This window comes from Xyrauchen texanus, chromosome 1, assembly GCF_025860055.1.
Source record: "Xyrauchen texanus isolate HMW12.3.18 chromosome 1, RBS_HiC_50CHRs, whole genome shotgun sequence".
NCBI lineage: Eukaryota > Metazoa > Chordata > Actinopteri > Cypriniformes > Catostomidae > Xyrauchen > Xyrauchen texanus.
The window spans coordinates 40958569-40981029 of record NC_068276.1 but is presented as its reverse complement, the minus strand read 5'-3'; the positions used below and the strand labels follow the sequence as shown (position 1 = coordinate 40981029).

At 36.4% G+C, this 22461-nt stretch overlaps 1 protein-coding gene across 2 annotated transcripts in view; it reads left to right on the top strand.

Annotated features, from left to right (window-relative positions):
* Positions 1-8389, top strand: part of LOC127646516 (cadherin-11-like) — a 109751-nt gene extending 101362 nt beyond the window's left edge. For both annotated transcript variants that reach the window (XM_052130244.1, XM_052130254.1), the window contains exons 11-12: positions 2658-2909; positions 5449-8389. In XM_052130244.1, the coding sequence (XP_051986204.1) occupies positions 2658-2909; positions 5449-5945 (749 nt within the window). In that variant the 3' untranslated portion in view covers positions 5946-8389. The remainder of the gene's footprint in view (positions 1-2657; positions 2910-5448) is intronic.
* The last annotated feature ends 14072 nt before the right edge of the window (positions 8390-22461 follow it).

Below are 22461 nucleotides of genomic sequence, written 5' to 3'. Positions count from 1 at the left end.
TATATTGCTATGAGATTATAGAGTTATTTTCCATGGTTCTACCTAGGCCTAACGTTATAACAATGAGATAACATTACTGTTACCGGTACCTTGATTCCGCTGTAGCCTTCTCTGAATGTACTGGGACAGGCTCGAGGGTTAGTGTCACGGTTTCTTTCCACTGCTGAACAAATCGGTTGAATTTGGCTTGCTTCTTAAACGATCCTTCAAAGAGGTATGAAACCATCCTCTCAGTCAATCCATAGTCCACTGCTTCTCCGTCAACTTCATTATCTAGACAATAGAGAAAAGAAAAACAGCAATGTTAACCACCACTGTGGTAAGAGCATACAACAATTTAAAAAGGCACAATTATGTCAGACTGTAACATTGATGTAAGTCAATGGGGAAAAAACAATTTTTGCTACAGTTTGGTTCATTTGGTATTTTTCTCATATCCAGAGGTATGGGCTTGCCGTTTGGTCCGGATTTTGAGAAGCCCTAATATCCATATAAAAAGACATTGAAAGTATTTAGGCGTAGCTACCTCATTAGAGACGCTGGAAATGCGCTCTCTCTCACACACACACAGCCCTAAATATTAATATAATGTAACGTTAGGCCTATCTTTTCTTTTCCCAGGACAGTGGGGAAAGTATTTAAAGAAGTTAAAACCATTAATGATAATCGGTTTATTTTTATAACAGCAGCTATATAACGTTAGTAATGTTAACTTTACTCGAAAGGGAGGTTAACCGTTGGTCGGTTCTGTCAGTTAACCTGATGTTGTAATTTAACGTTAGTCTTACATGGTTTTACGAAGATGTTCTAAGACAGTTTGAGGACAAAATAAATACTAAATCATAATTTAAAACCCTCACTGGCTATCGATAGTCACATTCCGCCCAAATGGCTTTGCTTTAGCATTAAAATATTTCAGAACAAAAGACGGTTGGGCGGTAAAAATGTTTTTTTTTTTTTTAATCGTCTCCTCTGGCGCAGTCCAGCTAGCTAACGTAAGTCAGAACAAAAGACTTTACGCTGATTTGTATGCCATTATTGTCATCTCTGTATTGATTGTAAGCATAAAAAAAAAAAAACTTTTCGGCGGCAAAAACGCTTCTCATCCTCCTCTGACGCAGTAGTTTTAAAGCTAACGTTAACGCTAGCTAGCTAACAGTTAGCTCGATGGTAAACTGTAGCTAAGATAGTAACGTTACTTATAATAATAGTATGTGGAATGGCAATATGGGACATAATACTGCTGATGTTTTAACTAACTAGTTAACATTAATAATCATGGCAATCATCAATGTCGAGTCTAGCTAGCTAATGTTGACAGCTATGAACTTGACATAAGTTAACTTCCAACTTTGAATTAACACCACAAACACTGATTAAAAATTCAAATACTTTACCTTTGAATTTACTTCTCTCCTCTTCAGTGACCTCTATCCCAAAACGAAATAACTCCGTGATTAAATCCACCGTGGATAAATGTCGAAGCGCCATTCTCCCGACTTTTTGTTCGACACTGACAGAAACTGACAGTTGGATCACTGTGTTGTCGATTCACTCATGTACCCTTCCGCGCTGCAATATTTATGCTTCCGCCGAGTCGAGCTCGGGTTAGCCTGTAGCTAGATCCTTTCAATAAAACACAACTTAAAGCGTTAACAATTATTTATCTGTTTCATTCTAATATAAATATGGTAAAGGGTTTGAAAATCAAATTCTTCAATACTGTTTGTGAATATAAATGATTACATAATCCTCATTAACATGATTCAAAATGATTCGGGACACTTAAAAAAAAAAAAAAACATTCTGATTTATTTTGCCCATATCTCAAAACTTTACAGTTAATTTAATTTGACTATTATTGAGTTTGATAGTATAGGTTTACTTGTGTTTCTATATTGAGAGATTACATTATCAGCATGCACTAATTCCTGCCATTTTACATTTAAACATTAAGGTACAAATATGTAAGGGACAAATATGTACCTTACACCTCGGAAAGCCCACAATGTACAATGGAAGGTGCATAATTGTACCTTAAAGGTGCACAATTGTACCTTAAAGATACATTTTTGTACTTTTAAGGGTACATATGCAAAGTTTGTACCTTAGGGAACAAAAATGGACCTGTATTGTACCTCTTTTTCTAACAGTGTAGATTGATTGAACCTGTCTGTGGGGCCGTGCTATAGGAGTGCTGTAGCCATATCATTAGTGGCCTTTTCCCTGACAGAGCCGCTGAAGGTTGGAGACAGTGGTGCCAGAGAGAGAGACAATGACTAAACCCCAGGTGCTTAAATTAACTCACTCCACTTAAGCCTTGAGCGTGACCTTGCACTGAGTCAGGGAAGTGTGCTGGCACTGATCCATCCCTTCCAGTCACAAATAAAACCAATACTGCTCCCTCTGCTCTAACTTTGATCACACTTCCTAAAGCTGATCAATGTTCACACTATTAAACATGAATTTTATATTGGATGATTCACACCTCACTGACTCCTACCGTTGGCTGCAAGTCGTTCTACTGGCACCTAAACTCCAGGGAGAGGAGAGCTTTCTTGTAATTCTGTACAGCGGTTAGCACATTTACAACTCTGTTGTAATTCCTTTTCGATTGAGTTAAACATTCCTTTAATGTTCCTCTGTTGGTTCTACAGACAGCACCGCTAGCATATATGTGATGCGGAAGGGTTTCAGCAGAATGAGCCAGGATGTATACCACCTTCCTATCGAGATCAACGACAACGGTGTACCCCCCATGAGCAGCACCAGTACCCTTATAATCCGTGTATGCAGCTGTGACAGCAAATACACCATCCTCTCTTGTAATGTGGAACCTTTTATCCTGACGGCAGGGCTTAGCACCGGCGCTCTGATTGCCATCTTGGCCTGTATTGTTATTCTACTGGGTGAGTATTAGACGTTTTTGAGGACCAAACAATTCATATTATTTTCCTGATGTATTTCATTGTGAACATTATTTATATAACGCCTGCAGTATAAAGGAAGAAACTGAAACGGAATAATTGTACTACCGTATATAAATAAGAAAGAGCCGGCTTGGTTTGCTTAAAGGGATATTTCATCCAAAAATAAACATTATGTAATTATTTACTCCTTATGAAACCTTATGTTGTTCCAAATCTGTATGACTTATTTTTTTTTTAATCTTCACTTGTCTTTTTGCCATATAATGAAAGTGAATACTGACTCCATAAACACCATAAAACCACAGTAAAAGAAGTCAATATGACTTGTAAATGCACTACTACAAAGAAGTATATGACAATATGTACTATTTTCCAAGTCTTCTGAAACCATTGATCATTTTGCATGATAAACAGTCAATATTCACTCGAAATTCAATCAAACTATTGATCAACTCCCTAAACAACATCAAAATCTAATCCTAAAACAAAATCAAATACTGTGGCTATGTCAACATCAAACCTCAAGTCAAGTTTTTATTGTCGTTTCAACCATATACAGTTAGTACAGTACACAGCGAAATGAGACAACGTTCCTCCAGGACCATGGAGCTACATAAAACAACATAGGATGAACCCAGAACCACATGAGACTACACAGACTAAATAACATACCTATATAAAGTGCATGTGCAAAAAGTACGGGACAGTACAATTAATTACTAACAATGAATAGGACAATAGGCACAGTGAGAGACAGTGCAGTGCCGACCACTACACAGTAGTGCAAAAGATGACAGTTTCTAAAAATGCCAAATGTAAACATAACATATTATGAGATAGAGTTCTATGCATATAGCAGTTAGCAGTCACTGATTCTTGTTTCATAAGGTCATGGTCTTGAGATGCACAAGAATCAGTGAGGTTTGATGTGGTTTTATGGTGTAGCTTGACAGCCTAGAGTCACTATTCAGTATAATTTTATGGCAAAAGATTGTGTGAGATTAACAAATAAATAAATAAATTAATCATTTTGTGTTCCATGGAATAGAGTTATGTGGTTTTGGAATGACATTAGGGTAAATAAGGACAGAAACATTATTTGTGGGTTAACTATTCCTTTAACTATCTTATGGGGACCTGATGAGGGTAAAAAATTACTGTCACTTAGATCACTTTTATCCATCTCAAATATATAAAATAACTCACTATACAGTATATTAATAATAAATTAAACAGGCATGCAAAGATCCATTTTAGCGCACCAAAGGGGTCACCATTCTCTTTGAATTCACACAATTCCTGACCTTTATCTCTTTTCAGTCCTCTTCAGTATTTATTTATTTATTCAGAGACAATGTACATTAATTAAAATCTTGTTGATGTAAATGTGTCAGATTTAGCCAAAATGGCTCATTTTCTTCTAGCATCCCTGAGCAGATTAATTTTAAAGTAGAAAAAAATACAATAACCAAAATAATCTATACAAACGATACACAATCTTAAAAGAAACTGTAAAAGGCAAACAAAGTCATAAATCATACAAATCAGTGCATATGAATCAAAACTATATTACACTAAATACCATGTTGACAATTTAGATTTTACTGCAAAAAGATTTTAAATTTTCATGAATTTTATTTATTTTTTGGTCTGCTGGAAGTGTGTTCCAGTCATAGGTTGCTCTGAAAACAAAGGCTTATTGACAAAAGTACTTTTTTTGTAATGGTACTGTATGTTGCAATCACTCCTTGCACCAGCCCTTGTGAATCTTCCTGTTCTTCCTTAAATGTGGGTGGAATTTTAAAACCAGCAGGACATCTGCAAATGTAATCAGATGTCCCCAACTAAAAATAAAATAAATAATAAAAATAATAATAATACATAGCTGTAATACCACAATGCTAAAATCTATTTGACCTTAAGAGCTTGAGATTCAACAGACTTAATAATGGGTTTACATGTTTTTTTCCAAGCGATATGGGAAAGAATCATAACATTTATTGGTCGAGCTGTTTATAATAAATCTAAAAATGTCAAAATTAAATTTCACTGTATTATGTTTGTATCTGAGACATCTTTACAAGTCATCCGCCACAGTGGTGCATATAAACAAAATGTCCACACATGTGGCTGGTTGAGGCCATTAATTTCACACCCTGGACCTGATGCATATCAATATAAGCATTTCACTCCACAAAGTCTGTCTCACACTCTTAGAGACTTTAAGTATTTACAGAACAGGTGCTTTAGAGAGAGGTTAAGATGCAGCACAATCATGTATTCACTTTGCTCATCCCTAGAAGTTGTCAAGTTAAATTAACTTACTAAAGAGTAGTGCTAAAGCCTTGTAACAGGACCAATTTATCTTTGTAGTCAAGTATTTCCAGCATCTACTGTATAATAAGAAAACTGTTTCTAATGAGACAGAAGCATCGTATCAATTGTAACCAGTGTGATAGATGCTTTTTTTCCCCACAAGCTTTTAGTGTTGACCTGACATTTGTTTGTATGTCTGCAGCGATTGTGGTGCTGTTCGTCGCCCTGCGCCGCCAGAAGAAAGAGCCTTTGATCATGTTTGAGGAGGAAGACATTCGTGAAAACATCATCACCTACGATGATGAAGGAGGTGGGGAGGAGGACACAGAGGCATTTGACATCGCCACCTTACAGAACCCAGACGGTGCCAATGGCTTCCTGCCCCGGAAGGACATAAAGCCCGAGCTGCAATATCCTATACACCCCGGTCTGAGGCCTGTCGCTAAAAGCGTGGACGTGAACGATTTCATCAAAACACGGATTACCGATGCGGACAGTGACCCCACGGCACCGCCGTATGACTCCATTCAGATCTATGGTTATGAAGGCAGAGGCTCTATTGCTGGCTCTCTCAGTTCATTGGAGTCAGTGACCACAGATTCAGACCTGGACTATGATTACCTCCAAAGCTGGGGGCCACGTTTCAAGAAACTTGCCGATCTTTACGGCAGCAAAGACTCTGAAGATGACAACTCTTAACGTTCACTCAAATACATCCTTTTACATCTCCCTCTGCCCTGCCCTCCTCCACTAACTCTGTGTTATTTGTGAAGTTTGCTATAAGTATACCTTGAGTTTATCAATTTATAGTAAACTTTAGGTTGTTTGTTTTTTTTAAGTATACGTGCAGTATACTAGATGCTGAGAAGGTCATATGATCACGATGTGCTTCAGGAGAGCCAGAAGGGTAGACATTCAAATTTTATAAAGAAAAAAATAGATAAAAGAGACACATTTGTGGGATATTTTGGTGTGTAGGAATCAAGAAATATGTGACAATGTTAAAAATTAAAGAACATTACAAATCACTTTTGATGTTTGTAGGTTCCTGCAAGTTTGAGGTTATGGAGGTGTATCACAGACAGACATGGATTTTTTGATACTGTGAATGAGCTCACAGAGGGGAAAAAAAAACAGTTGCCTTATTAAAAACTAAAATTAAGGCTTTTACGTTATGTAGCACCTCCGTGTTGTCTTTGGAGATGATGTCCAAACAGGCCCTCATGTTTTGTTTTTTTTTTTTTTTTTTTTATATATCTGGAAGCAGATGGATCCAGCAAATATATAATTATCTGTTGTGTTTCTGTCATCTCAAAAAAAAAGAAAGAAAAGAAAAACCCTTTGGCCTAGTTCCAATGAAGAACAATCACAAAGAAAGACCTGTGAGCTCGAAAATCGCCTTAACTAAATGGACACTCTTGCAACACAGTGCATTTTTTGTAACTTGAAAGCTATATCCTAAAGCAAGATAAAGTCCTTATAACATAAGTACAGTACAATGTGCAAAATATGTCTCTTGAGGATCAATCTTACACCTATCGGTTTATGTAAATCTTTCTCCTTTTTTCATTATGCTGAAATCACTATTTTCTGTTTTCTTCATTTCTCATTTTCTTTAATGGCTTTTGTTATTCTCCTTTGTGAGAAAATAACAGTCTGTCCTGCCGCAGTGAGAAATGGCTAATTTTTATGTTGATTTTATGGTAACTATTTGTAAAATGTTTATGTTATTATTTTAGTATGCATACAGATATCAATATTTCAGCATGTAAGGAAAAAATTACAGCATCACACTTATATTTTATGAACATTATACTGTTGCTTTATTATGTGCTTCAATCTGAGAAGCAAAAACCTTTTAAATAAATCCTCTTTTTATAAACTGATTGATGGCGGTAATAAATGTGTAAGAACGTCTATATATCATTGGTTTGTACAATGCATAACTATTGTATCACGGGTAATGACAGAAACACAAAGGTTGAATACGGACACAGGGCCTTTGATCTATGTGAGTGTGAATGCAATTCATGTGATGCAGAGACGTGCAGAGCTTTTCACCGTTTTCAGTGCTTTCCAGTGGTGGGTCTCTCTCCATTGTCTCCCACCAGAGAGCCTTGCATTCTTCCCTCTCCCAGGGTAGCCACACATTGAAAGGTCAATGTGCACTTTGCTAAAAGAAGAGAGAAAAAAAAGAATGAAAAGAAAAATTGTTACATAAAACTGAACTTCAGCCCACCTGAATGAGATTTGACAGCAATTTCCCTGAAGGGGCTTGGAGATAAACAGAAGAGCTCTGCTGCAGGCCCTTTTCACCCATGCAAGAGGACTATAAATGCTGTAGCCATGTATAAAGCACAGGAAATAGCCTCTGATGATAGAAGTGTACGCTGTGGTACCGTATCTTTTTGCTATTCTCCACAGAACCCTGCTGCCCACGCTCTCATAAAGCAAAACATGCCCTTTAAAAGTATTAGTTTGGTGTATTTTACCAAACCAGTATATTTCTGACCATCATGTTGTATATTATATGGCCATTAAGGGTGTGTTCACACTTTTAGTTACAGTTCTCTTGGTATGGACCAAAATAAATAAATTATACATTTAGTCCTGGTTCACTTTGTGTTCACACTGGCATTTTTAACCATAATTGGACCCACTTTCCCTTAACCTCTAACATTTTGCACACTTGAGCATTTTTGTGTGTTTTTTCCAGTATACTGGAAATATGCTCGCCTGACCAAATGTTAATAAGGAAATTTACCTCCTCATTTCTCCATGTTTGCCCTCTGCTATTTTTTTTTTTTTTGCATACACTGATCTATGTTATCAAATCACAAGATTTTTTGGTCGTATCTTGTGACATCACATCCTGTTATTGGTCCGTTTAGACATCCAGCTGCATTCATATATCAGTCGAACCGCAACAGAGTTCGTTTGGAAGCGGACTGAGACCCACTATTCAGGGGGTCTCTGTCTGCTTGTTTGTTCGTACCGAAGTCCAGATGGCAGCATTCACACTTGTTCAAATGAACCACACTAACAGAGCAACCAGAGTTTGTTTTAATCTAAATCCAAGTGTAAACACACCCTAACTTAACCTTACTTCTTTTTTATTTTATTTTTCATTCATGTTGATGTTATGTTGCAAGAGGTGTTTTATTAAAAAATAAATAAATAAAAAACCCTAGATGACAAAAGAGAGTAATCTGAGGTGTACTAACAATGGGGATGCAGCCTCTTTTTAGCTCTTTAGTGATTTCCAACCATTGCGCCACAGATGCATGTCTATCACTATTCTCCTGCAATCCCCAGAATCCCACTGTTGCTTTTCAACAACACGGCTGATTGCGTGTTTTTAAATGGGGTTTATTATTGCTGAAAAATATTCTGTCTGCCCAAATCATGGTTTAAACTGGATTTAATAGACTGGACAATAGAATATTCAGACATATCTGTACAAAATAAATAAATAAATAAATAATAATAAAAAACTAACATATGCCATGTAGTCTGTCTGAATATTCTATTGTCTTTCAGTTAATATGAATTTGAAAAATGCTGTTTAAAAAAGTTTTAGATGGGGTATTATTTCACATTACAGGCAGGAAACTGTGTCACAACACAGGACAATTTAAAATGAGCTGCCTAGTAGATACAAAGTTATTGATTATCGATTAACACTCACATTCCTTTGTTTGTAAATGTATCACTTCAGATCAAAATATTTTTAAGATCATGAGACATTTCAGTCAAGTGTTTCAAAACTTTTGACTTATAGTGTATGTACTTATAACAGTTATTTCCGGACCTAAAATGTGATTGGACGAGAGAAGTTCCATGAGTACTGATGGTCTCAAACCATCAGCACTTGGACGCATCACTGGGTGTATAACTCCGCTTGTGTTCGTGTTGTTCTAAACTAAAGGGTAAGAGCAGTGCATATGTGTTAATAGCCATCTGATTCTTTACATTTAATTTTGAGACATTACATATTTTAGCCAGCAGGTGGAGGCAAAAACCATTTTTGTATGTAATATGAGCAAGTTGGTGACTTGAAGTGAGTCAACGTCACTCAGTGTTTATATTCAATAGCACTTCCCTGATCGCGGTTATACCGAGATTGCAGTTTTATAGCGAAAGACTTTTGCGCACCAGCTACCACGAAATAAGGCGGAAAAACTCAGCTTGGATGGCTATTTTTCCACTGAGAAAATAGGATGCGTTTAACCAAAATTACATTGTCTTCAGAAAGCTGACTAACAAACTACAGCATCATCATCTCATCTCTCTCTTTCTCACACACACAAACAAACACACATACACACACACACATTCTTGTTTCTCCAATAACTTTTTAGAAACAGCCCAAGCCGTGATACTATTTCTAAAGTGAATTTTATTAATCACTAATAAAGGCTTGGATGCATCATTTGGTTTGAACTAGCAACGGGAGATTCTGATCTTTTGTGTAAGAAAGTAGTTCCATGCACAAATGCATTTTTTGTGACAGTACTCAGTAAAATTTACTTGTTCATTGAATGCTGTAACACCATCATCATCAACACCATCATCCCAGCTATTCTCCCGACTAAATTACAACAACATTCTACGTCTATCTGTCAGTGGATTACCTGCTTTCTGATGGACAGGCAGATTTATTTTATTTGTCTTATTATTATCTCTGTCTTGTTGCTGTATTGTATTGTTGTGCACTGGAAGCTCCTGTCATCAAGACAAATTCCTTGAATGTGTAAGCATACCTGGCAAAAACGCTGATTCTGTATATAAGCAATATCACACTCGTAATCATGCTATATAGCCCTATATCAGCACTGCTGTGATTCAGGCCACAGGCTGAGTGCCATAGGTAATCGCAGCAGTGCGGATTTAGGGCCAAATAGCACTCTTGTTTATGTGATATTGCTGAAATATATATTGTACATATTGTCACACTGCAGGACTATTGAAACAAACTAGTGAAAACTAAAAGCTGATTCAAAGTGGTGTAAAACATAAACATATAGAACACTCCTTTAAACATATATAGATCTACAGTAAGCATTTTAAGCAAAATCTTGAGTTAAAAAAAAAAAATAAAATAAAAATGCTTATTTGCATTTGTCAAATGCCCAAATTGTAATTCCAGTAGTGCAGTCTAGGGCACACGCTGTATGCCCATCTATCTTTCTTAGGATTTTGCATATGCCCACCTGAAATAAGTGATGATACGTATGGTCGCCAGAACAACTAGTCTTTTGACCAGGAACATTTTCAGTCTACTAAAGCGATTCCGCAGCACCATTGAGTGAATTGTCTATATATACACAGTATATACGCTTTTTTAAAAGTTTTACTGGTGGTACCTTTTTCTCGTGATATGAAATAATTCACATTTATATTTCTAAGTAGGAAATCTATTTCACAATACAGTTCACAGAAAAGCATATAGAGTGGGAAAAGCTACAGAGCACTGTGTGTAGAAAAGCTATTTGAAAGTCTTCCTCAGACTTGTGTATGTTAGGAGCAGGTAGAATTATGAATTCCAGACATGAGTTTGAAAGGCGAGATGTGTTTAATGCACTGTATAAAAATATAATATATAAAAATTATAAAATTAAATTAAATAAATAATTATACATTACTTACATTTATATATATATATATATATATATATATATATATATATATATATATATATATATATATATATATATATATATATATAATAATGGTAAACGTCTGCACATATATAGTGCTTTTTTAACCTTAGCGGTTTTCAAAGCGATTTACACTGTGACTCATTCACCCATTCGCACACACACACTCACACACCAATGACGACAGAGCTACCATACAAGGCGCTAGCCTGCCATTGGGAGCAACTTTTGGTTCAGTGTCTTTACTAAGGACACTTCAGCATGTAGAGTCATGTAGCCCAGGAATTGAACCGCCAACCCTGCGATTAGTGGCCAACCTGCTCTACCACCTGAGCCACAGCCACCCCAATAATAAACTGCACTGAGCTTGTATTTTCACAATGGTTTAAGGTAAAAAAAAAAGAGGCTAAATTACATGAGAGTAATCTGAGGAGTACTAGCAGCAGGGATGGAGCCTCTTGTTAGCTGATTAGTAATTTCTAACTAGTGCACTACAGATGCATGTCATTGCTTTCCAGCAACATGGCTGATTACTTTAGATTGGGGTTCTCTGTTTCTGAAAAAAAGATCCTGTCTGCTGGAATCTGGTCAGTACTGGGTTGATTACAATTTTGAGTATCATTGCTACAGTTTAGAAAGCAATACATGTAAATGTCATATTTGCACTCAAAAGACTGAGTGGGTTTTAAAATATTGTTTAGGGTCACAGAACAGGATGTGTGTTTCCTGTTTCTATTGGATGACAGTGGGACGTATGAGCCCCTCAGTACCCCACTGCTCTCCCTCTCTCAACCATACCAACTTTCCATTAGGCTGGCTGCTCAGGTGATTTTCCTGCCACCCTTTGGGCCCCTCAACCCCTTTCAATCCGGGCTTGGGTGATTCCAATAACCTCTGCCTCCCCTTAATATCTGGGGCGTGGATAGGGAGAGGCAGACTTCGGTTCTGACTCGAATCTCAGGGACCTTTAAAAAGTGTCTAAAAAAGTGTTAAAAACAAATTATAATAAAAATGCTTATTTGCATTTGTCAAATTCCCAAATTGTAATTCCAGTAGTGTAGTCTATCAAATAATTTACATTTATATTTTTAAGTAGGAAATCTATTTCAATGATTCCAATAACCTCCTCCTCCTCTCAATATCTGTAGAGTGGATAGGGAGAGGCAGACTTCGGTTCTGACTCGAATCTCAGGGATCTTTAAAAAAGTGTCAGATTCTTCCTGGGTATGATGAATCAATAGTTCTATACTGACACTGGTGCTGAAAGCATAAAGCGTGGTTGGGTGCACAAAGGTGTACCTGAGAATAGGGTTCATTTTATATGAAAGAAATACCAAATTATTAGGTATTACAGCTTTAAAAAACAACATTGCATACTTCAAAGTCAATGCCAATTCTAAGATCAAAATTATTTTGAAAGAAGATCAGAGTGGTCTCAGATTGTTATGTATTAGTCTGCAATAAATAGACAGAGTGAAATAAATGTACTGTACTGTATCATCTTTAGTTCTTAGCTTTTGTTTTGTTTTTTGTTTTATGAGAGCAATACAAATAATAATCCTAATAATAATAATAACATTAATGATATTATAAAGATTATCATTATTGTTATTATAATTTCAAATTTTAATGATTAAAATTAGAAATGCAAGCAGAATTCTGTTGTTTGATTGTTATTAATCCTGCAGTATTAAGAGGCTACTAAAGCAAAGGCAGTAGCCTCAGATGTTTGTGAAGAGTCAGAGAAATGGATGAAGTGGAAACATCTAGCTTTTGACCTTGAGTAGAAATCAAAACAAGTGACTTCTAGTATTGTGTTAGTCATTACTTTTTGGGTAAATAACTTGTAAAATGCTTACACAATACTTGCTCCTCCTCCCTGGAAGCTCCAGGATGGCAAAAATGAAGGTGTAGAAAAAAACTTGCTTGATGATTTATGGTGTGTCACAGGAAACTAGCAATAGCTTAGCTTCCATATTTCACAGCAGGATCCTTGCAAAGCTTCAGGGCCATATTGCTTTTCTGCTCTGTGTTCCCCACCCACAGGGGTGCAGGGATAAATTCATCCTTGTGCTCCAGCAATATTGCACACTTTTTGCTGTTCTTCTCAAAATGCATACAGACCACCTGGGACAGTCACATGGCAACAATATTTACTTCAAAGCATGGTGAAGATAGAAGCTCAGCAGCAGATTTTTTTACTGATATAATAGCACAACATATGTCATTTATAAATTACAAAAAATGCACACAAAAATTAAGCTAAGCTAAAATTTTATTTCTAACCATTTTGCATGCACATATTACCAGGCACAATAATTATTTTTAAAGGGCACCTATTATGGAATTTTGAAAATTACGTTTCATGTAGTGTGTAACATAGATTTAAGTGAACAAAAACATCCTGCAAAGTTTTATATATGAAAGTTCACCGTAAAAAAAGTTATTGTCTCTCAAAAGTAGGAGTCGACTCTGAGTCAATATAATTAATCGTTTGTCCAATGAGTCATTTTCCTTTTCGTTGTGACGTCAAGACGAAAAATTATCAAATTGGCCGCGTCCACTCATTGCGCGCGCAGACACCAGGTAAAATTGAAAACATCATGTCGACAACAAGACTGTGCTGTGTTCTGAAGTGCATATCAAAAGCGACCTTTTTTTCACTGCCCAGGGACGAGCATGTGAAGAATCAGTGGCTAGAGTTTATTTACAACTATACCACACAAGTATAGCCCGAACCTTGTGCTGTGTTCGCGTCATTTTAATGACGATTGCTTTTCGAACATGAATGCTTTCAAGTGTGGATTTGCGAGCAGGTTGATACTGAAGGAAGGTTCAGTACCAAGTTTATTTGGATCAGCTTCCTCCTCCGAATCACAACCTGTAAGTATTATTAATAATTGTTGCTTTTATGAGTTTTTTAGCATGCTTAATAAGTATTTGTGTGTGTAAGTTACGCTCAGCGCAGCTTCTAGGTCTCTAATGTCAATTTTTTTGAAATATGTGAAATGTTTGTCGATGTTATTGGAGTTGTCATAAAGAATAGAGCAATAACTTGTAGTAATGCAGTGCTTTACCAATATGTTTATGCGTTGGGCTAACGCAAACAATAACTGATTGGGTGTTTACCACCAAACTTTGGGCTATGATCGCTAACATAAATCAACTCAAATTCCTTCTCTGATTTTGATGTTTTTACTACAAAGCGGTGATGGGCGTTCCGTTTCCGACAATCTCTGCACAGAGTATACCAATCACAACTGACTGGGTCATCTGACCAATCACTGCAGATTAGCGTCCCACAAAGGAGGGGTTTGGAAAAATTTGTCGTTGAACGAATCATTTGGGAGTCGGTGAGCAAATCAGGTAAACATGAATGCATATTATAAGACAACAAAGGTGTTTTTTGTCATTGCATGCATGTAAAACTGTTGTTGGGGACTCCCAAAACAATATTAGGAACATTTTAAATGCCATAATAGGTGCCCTTTAAAAAAAAGATTCACGTTGGATCATTATTTCTTTTTTTCTAGTAAAAGCTTTGATATTAGGGCAAAAAATCATATTCTTGATGTTCATTTTGTATTGTTTTCCTGTAATAATATAAAAACAAATCCTTAAAAAAAATTGTTTTAGAAACAACACTGCATAAGATATTAAGGTTTTTCAGAGAATGTATTTTTAATGTGTATTTTGTCTTACTGTACTTGCAGAGTTTTTATAGTCAAAACAAGTAAAAAAAAAATCTACCAGTGCTGAAGAAGTAATCCAAAGTATTTAGAATTACTGACTTTGAGTAATCTAATTGAATACATTACAAATTACATTTTACTGCATGTATCCTGTCATTTGTAGTGGAATATATTTCAAAAGTAACCCTCCCAACTCTGTGTGTGTGTGTGTGTTATATATATATATATATATATATATATATATATATATATATATATATATATATTTTATTTTTTCTTGAAAAAAATTTAAGTACCATCTAAATACCATGATATTTAAATAAGGTAGTTGATAGATTACAATTTGATACTTAAGGGGGTCGCACACCAGACGAGTCTGGCAGACGACATGGCATATTCTAAAATTCGAAACAACCGCTTTCAATGAAGGTGCGCACACCGTTGCCGCAACTCACCAGCTGTCAGCAGAACCCAGCTATGACTCTGGAGGCAGCTCAAATTTCTGCCATGCCACGGAGCGCAACTCAAATATTTTCAATTAAATTCAACCTAAATCATTATCAAAGCACATAGATTATTTACTTTAGTGTTCTTCATTCTTGAACAAGGGAAAAACCTTGGTAACTGTTGTGTGTACTGTCTGCAACATGAACCGCATCGACGTGCCCCATGTTTGATAATTGTGCCGTGTCCTAGCAGAGACGCAGCGTGGCGCTTTTCGTCCGGCATTGGACCGCCTTTACTGTACCACCTGGTACCACCACAGTAATTTTTTGTATGGGAAACCATACAGTACAGGTATGTATGATCATCACATTGCTACTGTGTAGTTTAACATGAAGACTGTTTTGTATTTTATAAAATAGCTTGATATATTACAACATTCTTCCTTTTTAACTGCACTAACCAAATTATCTTCCATAACTGCTAAACAGTTAATTCTGTAGCTTTCCACTTTGTTCCAGTTCCTCAGTGTGAAATGTCCTGACATTCATTGTGTCCCCATCAGAACAGGTAGTGCTGCGGTGTGACAGCAGCCATAGTGATGTGGGAGTTAGCATATTTAGGTCAGCGTATGCTAGATTGGGTAAAAGCTTCTGAGAATTATTTCTGGACTCACAGAGGACTAGTGGTGTGAAAACAATTAAGATTTTTTTTTTGGTGTGGCTTTAATTAACATTTTAGTTAATATAATTGTCTCCCAAGTCTTAATCGCTAGAGGTATGGCTAATTAAAACATATATCCTTCAAACTCTTAATAAGTTGGCATACTATGCATACTGATGTGATAGATCTAATCTGTCTTATCTTTTCACACTGTTCTACAATCTACACATCTGCAACAGTTGTGTAGGGGTTGAAAGGAGGCTATTACTACCCTGAAGTCCTGATCTGATATACAATTTCAGCGGCTAAAAACTGGTCAGTTAAATTACGTTTGATAAATAATCAAGGATATCATTTTAAGTAGCCAATATGCTATCTAATTATGCCAATTATTAACCTAATTTTAGTTTGGGCATTTCAAATGTGTTCTTATAAACTAGGTCAATTAAATTAATTCTCAAATGTGGAGTTATTAAAAACTAGACATCCTATCAGGAAATCAACTTTATTCAGTATTTTTAATTTCATAAAGGCATAACTTAAAATAACATTTCTTTCAAACTTACCTTTTATCAATTTATTATCAGCCTGTTTTTATTTTACAATGTAATTTTGAATTGCATTTTAATATGAATGTATAATCAGGTCTTAGTTGATTATTGTTTTTTTTTTATTTAATATTGCATGAATACCCTCACCATATAGAGATGTTAACAGTAGACATTGTTTACTCAAGTGATTCAACAGACCAACCAGACTGGGCATCTTCTTATCCCCAATGACATCAAAGCCCAAGGACATGATAAGTGAAGGCCAACTGTAGTACCACTTTCATTCCCCCTCACAGACACGGAAATTACCACTTGCACTTTTATGTGTTGGTGAGATGTGTACGCGCGCGCGTGTGTGTGTGTGATACTTTCTGAGAATCTAAGAGCAATAATTATTCTACTTGACAACAAACATTATCAGCGGCCAAATGCTGGGTTGTCTTCAGTGAAATGTTTCATCACGGCACAAAATGTTTTGTGGATTTAGTGTGATGAAAACATGCAAGATGTGCAGTGAGCACAAACATTGATTTAAATTGATCCAAGAGGTGGATTCACAAATGTACCATTTTCCACTCTTATCTACATCAACTTCATTGAATGTGTTGGTGATTAAATATGTTCTACATTTAATATTTCATGGCATTGACCATATACATTTTGCAATAACTCATATTACACTTCTATTTGTTTAATCCCAGTCTGCATGAGGGTTTAGGGCTGACCATTGTTTTTGCATGACAACTATGGGTTTGGGTTTGAGAATCGCCTCAGACTGCCACGATGGGGACAGACTGTCTTTACTTGTGCCAGACCGTCATGGCAATGAAACATGTCATTACTAAACTGGCTTCACAATCGACTCCTTGGGCACCAACTTGTGTACTAATCCACCTCAGATGTTTATCCAGCAAAGCCTTAATGTGTAACTGGATTAGAACTGCTCAAGAAATTTAAATCATTGCATGAGATGACTGCCATATTTGTCTCCCTACTGTTTTCATTTTTCTTTTTTCTTTTTTTCACTCACTTGGATTAAGATCTCAAAACAAGACAAACTACTTGTTTCATGAGTTCACAGGTTCATACAGCCCTGGAGCACATTAAGGTAAACAGATTTGGCATGCTGTCCAAAACGGAGGGGCTCAAGAGCAGGACTGGGCTTGAGCTCTGATATCCCCTCCTGGACTGATTTTAGCAAGAAATAGACAATGTTGAAATTAAAATTGGTATAGATCTTATAATGTTGGAGATGGGGAGGAGGAGGGATGTTGGAAGAATCATCACCGGTGTGAGGGAGGTGGCTGCTTATTTATCCTTAGGAAAAATTGGCAGGCCTATATGAACAAGTTCCTCCCAAATTTACGTTTAGAACTTAATTTAGGTACGTGTGTGAGGTTCCTCTTGTGATAATCTATGAGCTAGTGAATGCAAAGAGTCATATGTGCATACGTCTAACAAAATTACTTTAATATTACAATCAGTGTTTTACCTTTCCCCACTAATAATCACTTTTCATTCAAAATCTTCATTTGCTGTTGCTGTAGAATTGTAATACTCCTGTGAATACTGAATCACCCATAATACAGATTCTATTTACTGGATTTATCTAGGAAAAAAATTATAAAGTAGGAAAAATTATAGACAGCCAAAATAAAAGATACAACATTTTACCAGCCCATCCAGACATATTGTATCTACTGGTGCAATCATATGAACATTTGGATTTTGTGGATGGAGAAACTGTAAGAGAGTAAAGAGATGCTTGAAAGCAACATCAAACACTCAGTGCTTTTGAGGAATATCTGCAAAGACAGAGGGTTCTCCTTTTTAGAAATGCTGACCTTCTCACCAATCCCACAATTCCTTGTTTAATCCGATGTATTTCCCATGTAAATGCCGGATTCGACTGCAGCCTTCATCAGCATATGTGTTTAGCCAATGGCCACTTTTATTTAAAAATATTTTTGCATGGTGGCTTTTAACCTGAAGCAGCTGTGTATCTTAATGCCAAGATAAAGAAATATTTTATCTGGGATTTGGGATACACTTTGTCCTTTGTGCTACATTTCTTTCTGTCAAATGTTTCCTTTGTTCCACTCTATCCAATCATTGTGCTAAGCCTACCCCTATAGATAAGACTAAAGCTTTTCAATACAGAGGGAGTGGGACTTTAGAGATGTGACGATCACTAGGGACATGGGCATAGGGGCTTTGCCAAATTCTCTATATCCCCTACTGTTTACCCACTTCAAATACTGATGCAAGAGATGCATGTCTCAAAATCTAAGAGATCTTAAGGACATTAGCTCTGTTTTCTACAGGTAAGTCACAGTTGGAAGTGTGCTTTAGAGAAATACAATAGTGTCAGGTGGAACCATACTGCTCGTCTCTGTTGGGTCAATTGGAAAACTGGTAGTATTTGTTGTAGCACTTTTGAAGATAAAGTGAGACAGCTAATTGTGATATTGTATGTGTGGGCCGTTTGCTCAGATGATGAGCTCTGTAAACTGTCACAGTTTATACCCACTGTTTCCATGCCTTCCCTTAATTTTTCATCAGAAAAAGACCAAATTAAATTACTCATCTGCTACTCTTTTATTCCCATATGATTATGTCTTAAATCTATAATACCCAGGGAAAATGCATCACTTGCTAAGTGGGTTTTGCAAACACCTCCAGATTGCAGAGTTCTTACAGATGATTATGAAGTCGTGATAGAGATAAAACAATTTCCCCTCTGAAGAGCTAGAGTTTGAGTGTCACTGCCATTCATCTTCCTGCAGCATTTAATGACTACAACAACAATAATGAGGATATTTTATGGACTTCTCTCTCCATGGCTCATTTCCTACATGAGAATCAGTGCCGAATATACAATACAAACAATTCTGGTGATGACAGATGAACCCTATAAGTGTTCACAATATATAACGGGCCGTCCAGTGATAACAATCCTTATGAGAGAAAATGTCTCCTATTAGTCTGAGGATTTCACCAAATCCCCTATCAGATCCATCATGACAACAGCAATATTAGCATAACTGAAAAATGGCTTTTATACCTACTGTATATAGTTTGAGGCTAATCAAGACATGAAAAACACCAAACTGCTCTGATTAATGGTGAGATGAGTGCACTGAAAAATAGAGGGACCCACTTTATATTAGGTGGCCTTTACTGCTTTGTACTTGACCGTTTGATACAATGTACTTATGTACATACATGTTGTTGCATTGTAATTACATTGAAAGTACCTGCATTTAATTGCATTTTTAGTTACACTGTTAACTTTACCCCTAATCCTAACCTAACCCAACCCTTACCCCAAAACCTAACTCTCACCCCTTATCCTAACACTAACCCTACCGCTAAACCTACCCGTACCTCAACCACAGTAGCAGCAAATGAACAACATGTAGACATACAGTAAATACATAATATTGTATGTATTTAATGCTAGTCCATAGTAGTTAAGGCCACCTAATATAAAGTGTGACCAAATAGAGAAACAAAAGGGGGGAAATAAAGACAAATAATTTTACTTATACCATGAGTCTGTTGAAAGCTTGACACACACACGCTCACACATTCACACGCTTATGCTCACACGCTTACGCTCACACACACACACACACACACATACACTCACACACACACACACGGTCGCACTCACAGGCACATACACTCACGCGCATACGCTCACACACACACACAAACAACCTTTTTACTCCTATGCCAAAAAGCAACGCATCCTCTGTTGCTAGTTCTAACGTGACGTTTTCGAATTAGCAACGGAGGCTTGAGCTGTATCAGAGCAAGATACACATGATCAATACAACAGTTTCTATATTATCTGAAATATCTTGTGCTCCGAACCTCTTACACACACTCCCACACTCGTGGACACAAAGACATTATATGCATAATGCACACGCTTAAGGACCAAACATACTCGTGAGAGAAAAATAGAATCGTTATGTCAGCGCACTCCTGCATCTCAGTGGGGATGAAAAAAATTATTAAGGTTTACAACGGGAATTTGGCGACACGCATCTTGGTGATTTTGAAGTGATGTTACTTCTGACGAGAGCTGCAAAAAAATAAATACAAAAATGTAATCCCTGAAGCAAGATATCTAATTTTCTGAGTTTCTCTCTTTAAATCTCTCACACACTAACTCACACACAGACTCACACATGCACAAACGCACCAGTAAATCAGCAAAAGCCTCCATTGCTAGTTCAAACGTGACATTTTCGAATAACCAACGCAGGCTCAGACTGTATTAAAGCAAGATGCTGAATCTGTGGCGAAAGAAAGTAGTTCCTCTCATAAAAGTGTTTTCTTGAGATAAAACCATGAATGATGTCTTAAGGTGTGGTAACTGTGGTATAAGCAGAATTATTGACTCCAGCCCATTAAATTGCTTAAAAATAATTAACACTCTGCTGCACGTGTGTGCATTATTTTTCAACAATTCAATGGTCCGTTGTCAATTATTCCTTACATATACCATCCTTCTCTTACTCTGATATTTTACTCCAGTATACAATTAATATCCATATAATTCAAAGGCAGTTGATCTATAGCATCTCTTTTTCAATTAACTTGAAAAACAGGCCCCTGTAAAAGCTGCATTGACGTTCATATTAATGTGAGGGTGCTGGCACATTTTCTTACATCATGTTTATGATTTGTTATTAATAACCCCATTTTTTTATTTCACTTTTAGTATTGTAGTAAAAAATAAAAGAGCATTCAGTAATCACAATCCTACTGTTAAAACTATGCAAAAGAGTATGAGCACACCCCCATGGAAATCCAACCGAGTGGCGCTGATAAAGCACTTCAAACCTGAGCTTTTAATTGTTTCATCATTCTTTATTACTCTGGTGCACCACAGACAAAAAATTCAGTACAGTTATAGACTGAATGGTCATGCTCCAAAAGTTAAATTAATGGAAACATTCCACTCAGCCTTTATGTGATAGGATTACCAGATGCATTTCAAAAGATAGAATGACTTCTTTTCATAAAACACTCATCAAAAATGTCTCATATTTTAACATCTGAAAGGATGTATTGGAATATTTTAAATATCTGTTTTCCAATACAAATACTTTAACTGATTAACTAAGACTATAAACAACTTCTGCTGAGAAGTCATTAAGATTTTTGTTGCAGAAATGTGAATATTCTGTAAGCTGGAAGAGATGTGATTATGATGCAGTGATTTGTACTGCTAAACTACAAACGGGATCCATGCCAACACAGCAAACCGTTGAAACTGAAAACTAGATCTACTGTCTATCTTGCACATTTGATAAAATTATTTTTATCATTTTAACAATAAATCACAATTATTACATTTTCAACAGCATTCCATCTGGTTTTGAATTGTGACAGAGAAAAATAGCCAATGTGACACACCCTCAATCATAGAGACACAAGACAGCGAGCCTGAGGACTGCCTCAGGAGCATTTCAGGTACCCACGTCCCATTATTCTTCCAATAAACCCAACTGATGCAATTAGCACAATGGCACCATGCTGAGCCTAGTGATGACCAAATTAGCACAACACAAACAAGAGACAGAAGGTTAACTGCAACGTGATACAAACTTGTTTTGATGTGGAGTTTTTTTACAGAGCCAAAGTTAGGAGAAGACTCTTGCTCGACAAAGTTGTCAGATTCCTTCGCTGTTTCATCATTTGTAAATGACACATTATTATTCTGTCTCCCTACTGCCTGACTCCCTCTTCTCATTAGGGATTTGATTTATTTATTTATTTGTTTATATATTTTGTTTTGTTTCCCAAGCACTCTCAGCCCATTGAGTTGTTTGACAAGTGCAAAGGATGTCGGTGACAAAATGAGAACAACAAAGAAACGGTTACATTGTTTATAATTTTTTTCCAGTCACTTTAACTTTTCATAAATAAAACTGACATTTACATGGCTAAAATTATTACCAAAATGTACAAAATGGTATTTGCTGAGCAGTAAATAATTGTTTCATACAAGAATCAAAAAAAGTTATAATTTCTAAAATTCAGTGCACTTTGCGTGACGAGGCAGGCAAAGAATGAGGATCTAAGTGCAGCTTTATTAAAATAAACAAGAAAACTCAGAATAAAGAAAAACACAGGGAACCTGGCACAGAGCATAACAAAACATGCAAGAACTGACAAACTATCTGGG